We start from the raw sequence: 8,290 nt of genomic DNA on the forward strand, positions 1-8,290 counted from the left end.
AAACACATACATGTACTGTCAGCAGGGCCGGCGCAACCCATTAGGCGACCTAGGCAATCGCCTAGGACGCTAACATTTGGGGGGCGGCGACTGCGGCGGCCGGATCTTCGGCCGCCCCGGTCGTTGATGGTATTTCGGGGGCGGGACCTTCCGCCGCCTCTGTTGGGGGCGGTATTTCGGGGGCGGGACCTTCCACCGCCTAGGGCGGCAAAAAAGCTGGCGGCGCTCCTGACTGTCAGCTAGGTAGAAAAAAATCAGATGGAGTAAAAGTCATTAAAAACATTAACATTTGCCAAATGTTACCACACAGTTACCAGAGATATCTTTGATTTTTAGTATGGGGTAAAACTCTAGTAATCTCAGATACCACTATTGGCAAATGCTGACTGTTTAATGATGACCACTACTGTGCAATGGGCTTTCCTGTAAGGACTGCAGGGCTAGCCCCACATTCTGCATTAAGATATGTAGAAGTGGGCACTCGTGCAGGAAAGCAGGATCAAGCCCTTAGGATCAAATATTGCAGTGAGGTAGCTCTGAATTGAAATAGGATTTATGTAAGGAGCTAAGAAGGACTAACATTTTCTTCTGTGCAAAATATGGACTCATAATGCCCTTCATCTGTATGCTAAATTCCCACCGCCATCAACTGGATTTCCATATGGGGATCAAGAACAAACATATGGCCCTAAATATCTCTATTTCAATTTTGTTTGCTATAGTAGGGTCTAGCGTCTGTGTGAAAGAAACATTCTATTAAGTATAGATGGTATATACGATATTCTCTCTCACCTCCCACCCTACTTCCTTAAACATGGACCAAAACAACATACATTGAGTGGGATTCAGCATACATTACATATTAGAGAGATATATAAATAGAAATAGAGCATTAAAATAAATTATATTTAGAATAGTTACTTCTAGTACAAATGACAGGAGAACATCAGAATGTAATGTGAATAGGACTAAATAAAATCACAAAGGCTCAGATCTCCAAAGGTATTTCGGGCCTAACTACTACTGCTTTCAAATCAATGGGGGTTAGGCAGCTAAATGCCTTTGGAGAGCTAAGCCAAAATGTCTGCAAAGCTGCCTGCCCATCTGTTACCTGATTTACTGCACCAGGCCATTCTCCAGACGTCAATATGTAGAAAAGCAAAGCATAAATGGTTCATTTTAGAAAATATTACATGGAGCTCCATATAGTGATATGTCCCATAGTCTTTAGTTTGAGCTACATGGTTTATATCACTGTGGTCTCCGTCTGCATAGAAGACTGCGCCTCTGAATTCCGATGGAGCTGGGAGACACTTTCTGAGCCATTTCGAGAAACAGAACAGCTATGGAGTCTGTAGTCGCGGCCCACTGTCTGGCTCAAACACAAACTCCGCCATTTCCTTTTCAACTCACCTTGGACCTATATTTAAAAAATGCATGTGAGCTAAAAACGCACTTTACATGGGAAACATTTGTGCTTTCATTAGTGTCACATGCAAACTACTAAAATCTCTATTTTACTTGAAAACAAAATTGAGTAAAAGAGTCTCAGAAGAGTTATTAATAATACTTTGAACTCATATAGTGCCTTCCATCCCAGGACCTGAAAATGCGCCATAACCCTTTGGCCTCCTGAGAAGTAGGAAGAAAAATAAAAGTAAACACAACTCTTCTAAATTCAGATAGGCAGCACAATCTTGAGATTAAAGCACGGGCATGAGAACCTGGAGTCTAAGTCTAGCTTTGCTATGGACTCATTGTGTGATCCAAAGAAAGTCACATAACATCTCTTTATCTCCCCAACTTTAACCTGGGTATAATATTTACCACAACTACCTCCCTAGGATGTAAAGTTTAGCTCCAAAATCCTCAGGTGGCAGGGGCTAACTATTATTATTAATAATAACAACAACTCAGAACTCTGTTATTACCAAGAGCAGTTGACTAATATGTTTCCTAGCTCCAGAATTTAAAGTGTATTGACTTGTCTGAAGAATGAGAAGAGAACAATCAAAAAGGGTTTGTAAGAATAGTGGGTAGCTATTTATGATAAGTTTTTACAGATGAGTAAGCCAAGGCATAAATAATTCAGTGACTAGCCCAAGAAAATGCAGCACATCAATGTCAGAGCCAGGAAAACTCAGGAGATCTGGCTCCTAATCCTTCACTCTAGCAATTGCACACACTCCGTCTGTGATATTCTCTATATTATTTAAAGCGTGGTTCTACTCTGAAAAGTGACTGTGCAAAAATGGCATCTTCTTACTCAGGGGATATGTCCTCGAGTCTATTGGTCATCATCTGAAGTCGGATGACAGCACTGTGAAGGAGGGCCTAGATGTGCCAAGTTGTACAATAAGGGCTAAACTGTAGTAAGAGCTCAGCATCCAGAAGCTCCCATTTAGGGACCTAAGCAAGTTCTCAGATTTTTGAAAGAGCACAGGCTCCTATGTAGGCACCTGAATGAAATGGTCAGATTTTCAGAAGCATTCTGCACCCCGCGGCTCCCATTGAGAACAATGTAAATCATCGGCACCACCGGTGCACTTCAAGAACAATGGGAGCTGTTGGGTGCTGAGGATTTTTGAAAACCTGGCCCCAACTGTGCAGGCTGAAGTGTGTCCCAGAGACTTTCCAAAATTAACATTTGAAAGTTTTGTGATGAAACCTTAGGCCCTCTAAATCCAATAAAAAACAACAACCTCCTATTGACTGCAATAGGGCCAGGACTTCACCTTTGGGATTTTCTTAGATTAATAAACAGTAAGGGTAGAATTTAGTAACGCCTCCTGGTGTTAGGGTGACAGAGGTCCCAGACAGAGTTTAACCTCCCTTCCCCCCACAATTATGCCTTAATATGGTGTTTTTTATATCTAATATAATCTCCTCTCATATAGAAATCACCATATTTTGTACAATAATAACCCACTGATACCGTTTATGATTTATATACTAGAATACTAAGGCTGCTACTACACTTATTGCTACTAAATTGAAAACATTATTCAATATCACTGGGGAGAAAAGGGAAACTTACTTCACTGTTCAAAAAGCAGTACAGGACTGCAACAACCAGCCCCTGTAAACAGACAATGTGTATCAGTTAGTACACAGCTCTGAACTCAATCAGTAAAAGATTTAAAATTTGTAAAGGTTTAGAATTTACCTGAAAAGATCCCAAACATAACTCAAAAATTATCTGATAGTGACTGGAAATGCGTATAGGAAATACAGCAAACACCATGTAGTGAACTCCAAATAACGGAATAAGCAGCAATGTTGATTTTGCAAGTCTCCTAAATAATCAGAGCAGAAGAATTGGAGCTTAATGGAGTATCCCAGTAAAGTCTTGTTTCAGTAACATACGTATTTAGTGCACTATAATTTTTTTAGATCAATCCCGTAAGCCCGCAGACAGTATGATCTGTAAATTAATATTCTTCATAAGGGCCATTCATACCTACTGAAAACTATATTTTCTCTTACATCTGTGCTATAGTAAGCCCCACACTGGCCTTATAGTCACTGGGTGAGATTCTGTGCTATGGTTCAAAGAGCTATAGTGGCTTTAAGCTACCTTTGCACCCTCCTGATTTTGGGGCTGTTTCAAGGGCTAGAGAAGCCCCCGGCATAACTCAGACAGCCATGGGGGGGCTGTCTAAACTCAGGAGCCTCCTTGGGCTGTCCTACGGACTGCACCAGGCTCCAGAATCTCCACAGCATGGCGTGCTGTAGCTCCATCCTTGACATACTCCTCTTGTCCACAATGTGGCCTCTATGTCCAGGTTTGTGAGGGGGTCCTCGGACAACAGCCTTATGGCTGCCTTCCACACTGCCTTCATCCAGGCAATCTTCACTCAGCTGGACAAGAGGCTCTTAGAGTGACTTATGCTGACCTGGCTCTTTTTAGATTGTATGAAGTGTCAGAGCATAGTTGAAGGACTGACCCAAACAGTAGGGAATACTGGAGAGTTATACATCCATCTTCATTTTCTTTAATTTGAAAATTAAAATACATTTAAAATGTACAACGTGTAAACAGTGCCTAGAGAATGTGATCCCAGAGCAATCCTTCAACCAAGGGATTTCATGAGCAATTATACACTGATCCCAGAGTCCTAAAACCTCATATTTATACTGATGGTATGAAGCATTTACCCTTCATTAATTAAAATTCCATCAGTTACGTAACAATAATTATTGAGGTACAAGAGAAAATTATATAAGTATCTGGAGATAGAACTTTAATTTGTTAAGCAGCATGATTTTGTCAAATTGACAGTAAATCCTTGAAAAGGTAGGAAGCTAATTATCCTTTAGCTGTCACTCATTTTATTTTAATAACATAAACTTTACATGTTATATGGATGCCTGATCTTAGATAAAATGCAAAAAGTTAACATGGAGAGTCCAGTGAGTCATCACTGTCTTGACCATAACTAGATTCAGCAATCATACAGATAGGCTGTCTTGAGGCAACCATCGTAAACCCAAACTGTCTATTTAGGAGACTAGGCATTTGAAAAACCTTCTATTTGAAAGTGTCTGTGCCAGTCCTCAAAGTCCTCCATGGATCATGCTCAAAATATCTCAGAGGCCGCCTCTGTCTAAGTGACAGTGACCTTCTGGACAGCAAAGTTCCTCAGGAATCACAATATGTCTGGACCTGAAGGTGAAAACAATGACAGTGGAAGACAGGGCTTCCTCAGCAAAATGTCCTAAGCTTTGGAGGAGAGGAGAATGACCACAAATCTGTGGGCATTCACCCACGAAAGCTTATGCTCCAATACAACTGTTAGTCTTTAAGGTGCCACAGGACTCTCTGTTGCTTTTCACAAATCTGACTGCTTCCAGAGCAAAGTGAAAAACTCATGTCTTCAGCATAGCTTTCTGACCTCCAAAATCAAACCAGCAGTAAAGCAGATGAAAGAGAGAAGAGGGAAAGGGAGCAGGTGGGGAAGAGGAAAAACAGAAGAGGAGTGAAGTGGAAAGTGGGAAGGGCAAAAAAATAAAGAATAATAAAACCAAAATAATCAGAACAAATTAGTGAATCAACATCTGCCTCTATTTGGCTTGTGGGGGAGTTAGAAAGGAAATAAGAATCTTGACAAATGGATAGAAGTCAAATTTCATTTACCTCCATATATATATATAAAATGACGGGCTGGGTAAAACCCAATGGTCATGGCTTGGTCAGCCATGGTCTAACCTGTTCTCTTGTATGACTTTTTAAATTTCATGTTTCCTTGTAGTCACTTAAGAGTCAGCGGTCCCAATTTTTACAATTATATCTGAATTTAGATTAAAATTTCTAATAAATATTAGTAATATTTTTCATTATCTATGGCCATATAGCTTACATTAACCCATCTCCCATAATTGTGAAGACTTCTTTCCCTAAAATAATATGCATGCTATGAAAATTTATCTTTGATTTCTGTTTGTGGGTATCAAATTAACCTCAGGGCAGAAAGCATACACATGATCCTACACCCTACTTAAGACCTACATTAAGGGATTATGAGTAGTTTAGGACCTGGCAGGGCCTTCTACAATGGGATGAATTTCATTCCATGGATGGAGGCATGCTACTGATGTTGTAGAGGAAGATTACCTTTTTCAAAAGTGCCTAAATGATCTAAAAGCTGAAGTCCCATTTTCAAAAGTGACTTAAGCCCAGATCCTCAAAAGATATTTAGACTCCTAACTCCCACTAATTTCAGTGGAAGTTAGAAGCCTGAATACCTTTGAGGATCTGGTCTGTAGGAGTCCAAGTCTCCCTGACTTTCAGTATCACTTAGGCACTTTTGAAAATGTAACGCAATATCTACTTTTCCTGGCAGAGCCTGGTGTGACTCTGTCCAGAATGCATAATGATATGCCATGCAATGACTTTATCTTGTCATATGTCTCCAGAACTAACGGCCCGACTATGGAACACTCACTCATGTTGGTGAGCAGCCCCACTGAAATCAGTGGAGCTAAGGATATTAGTAAGTGCTTACCAGTATGGAAGAGGGTTGCACAATCAAGTCCTAATTTAACAAAAAAACCTCCCCATATCCACACCAAAAATTGCAGTTCATTTAAGGTCAAAGCCTCCATGATGATCCTGACTTTTGCAAACCACACAAGTTATCAAATTCCAGATCATTTACACAAACTCTGTACCTTGTGATCTCATGAGCCACTTTCATTGTTTCTCAACTTTCACATTAGCATTTTTGCTTTAATAATTTTCAACTGACTGCTGAGCTAATTCTATATGACACTGACATTTTAATGGAGGAAACATCCATACAAAAATAGCCTCATGCCCCTCTGCATTTTAGAAATTGCGTTTGAATGTACGTAAATGAGGCTTCTGGACCTTTAAATTGCTCTGCAGAAGCAATATTTCTCAGTGAGCTTGATCTACCATTCTCATGGGTGTCTACTGAACACCAAAACACCATCCAAACCAAAATTAAAAACCAGGCAACCAGACTCTAAGAGCAGAGTTCACACTGACGAACAGTGAAAAACAAGTCTGCTTCTAGTAAGCAGCCTACACTGTAAGACACTAAGATGCCCTATGGAGGATGCTTGGAGAAAAACAGAGCACACGGGACTGAACAAAAGTATAAAAATGAAGATGAGGGGAAAAAAAGAATAGCTCTTGCAACAAGAGGTGACTGCACAGATGTCCTGCCCACAGTCTGGTCAGTTTTCTGAATGATAAATAGGAGACCCTAAAATCTCAAGTAGGGTGGTCCATGGATTGAGCGGGCTATACAACATGGTCCACTGGCTGAGACAGCAAACATGCCACCTTCACAGAGAGCTCAAGTATCCCCAGTCCAACCTGCTGCAATCTCTACTGGTGGGTTTCTTTGTCTTGAGACATCACAATCCCTAACCTCTCAATTACCAAAACAGGGAAGCAAGGTATCATCACATATGTGGATCCATAAGTGAGCTGCTCCTGAAGCATTAGGGGCTACAATGGGAGCAGGGAGGAAAAGCAGGTCACTTCAATGGAACACCTAGCGCAGATGTGGCAGCATGTTTATGCTGCTGTCCTGAAGCTTTTAACACACCCTGAAGCCCCTCCTCTGCCTCGTGCCCCGCTGTATTGTATGGTTGTCCTGGGGTCAGGGGTGTAAAAATAAGCACTACACCACAAGCCTAATACTCCAGACAGAAAGCCTAGACATTACAATATCTTATTCACTACATTATTTTTGTGAGACCTGTCACATCCTATTGAAATCAGTACAGAGCAAGTAAAACCAAGTTTGAGGCTTAAATGGACAGGTGGTATATAGTGCCAATAAACTAAAGCCAGTTCAAACAACATCAGGTGAAAAGTGCACATCCATCCCCTGATGTGACTTAAGGGATGATCCTAGGAGGTTTGTTGAAAATTTTTGTAGAATATGGCTGGATTCTTAAGTGACTTGTGGAAACTACAGGAGAATTTCCACAATCCATATTTCCATATTTTTAAAAGAATTGTGATGCAACAGTAAGGTGCCAAACATGTCACACTGGTTACAGAAAAAATACACAGGTTTTATTGGGTATTTTTCATTTTGGTATTGTCAAAAAGTTTCTATCGCTTTTTAAATATGTACAGCAACAGCTTGTTTTGGTGAAGTGCACAGGTAATTAACAAGGAGCCGTATTAAAAGGCCTACTGTGTGTGACTAGATGGCTTGGGGTTTTCAGTGCCCAAATTAGACTTAGGCATCAACATGCCATTTTTTGCTCTCAAGTGCCAATATCAGCATCTACATTGGGATCTGGGCTTTTTTGGGCAGGGTCTGTCTTTTTATTATGTGTATAGAGCTTAGCACAATGGGGTCCTGATTCTGTATTGGAGTCTATAGGCACTAATAAATTATAATTAATAGTAGTAGTAACAATAATAAATACTAACTTTAAAGACCTTTGTTCAGCAAAACACTTAAACCCATGCTTAACTTTCAGCATATGCTTAAATCTCAAAACATTGTTGATTTCAACGTGTTTACAAGCTCTGCTGAATCAGGGTTCTATCTCCAGCTATCCATCCGTTTGAAAATGGGTACCATTGTATCAAATAGTTATCATAGCATCACAACACTGGATGGTTGCTGGCAGTCTGCTCCAACAGAGGAAATCTTTAAATAGATTACTTTCATATACTGTATGAAGTTTCTAAAACACATTACTCACTTGTATTGTGACTGATCATTGCCTCCGACATCGGGCGATCTTAACTTTTGCAGTAAAATTCTTATAATACTAATGAAAAGTATAAAATTCA

At 40.3% G+C, this 8,290-nt stretch overlaps 1 protein-coding gene across 1 annotated transcript in view; it reads right to left on the minus strand.

Annotated features, from left to right (window-relative positions):
* Positions 1-227: 227 nt before the first annotated feature.
* VIPR2 (vasoactive intestinal peptide receptor 2) overlaps positions 228-8,290 on the minus strand; it is a 100,536-nt gene continuing 92,473 nt past the window's right edge. The window contains exons 10-13 of the mRNA XM_026652146.1: positions 8,200-8,290; positions 3,167-3,296; positions 3,038-3,079; positions 228-1,420 (exon numbers count right to left, since the gene is read on the minus strand). Coding sequence (XP_026507931.1) covers positions 1,247-1,420; positions 3,038-3,079; positions 3,167-3,296; positions 8,200-8,290 — 437 coding nt within the window. The 3' untranslated portion in view covers positions 228-1,246. The remainder of the gene's footprint in view (positions 1,421-3,037; positions 3,080-3,166; positions 3,297-8,199) is intronic.

The sequence above is a fragment of the Terrapene carolina genome, unplaced genomic scaffold (genome assembly GCF_002925995.2).
Source record: "Terrapene carolina triunguis isolate 2854851 unplaced genomic scaffold, T_m_triunguis-2.0 Scaffold111, whole genome shotgun sequence".
Classification (NCBI taxonomy): Eukaryota; Metazoa; Chordata; order Testudines; family Emydidae; genus Terrapene; species Terrapene triunguis.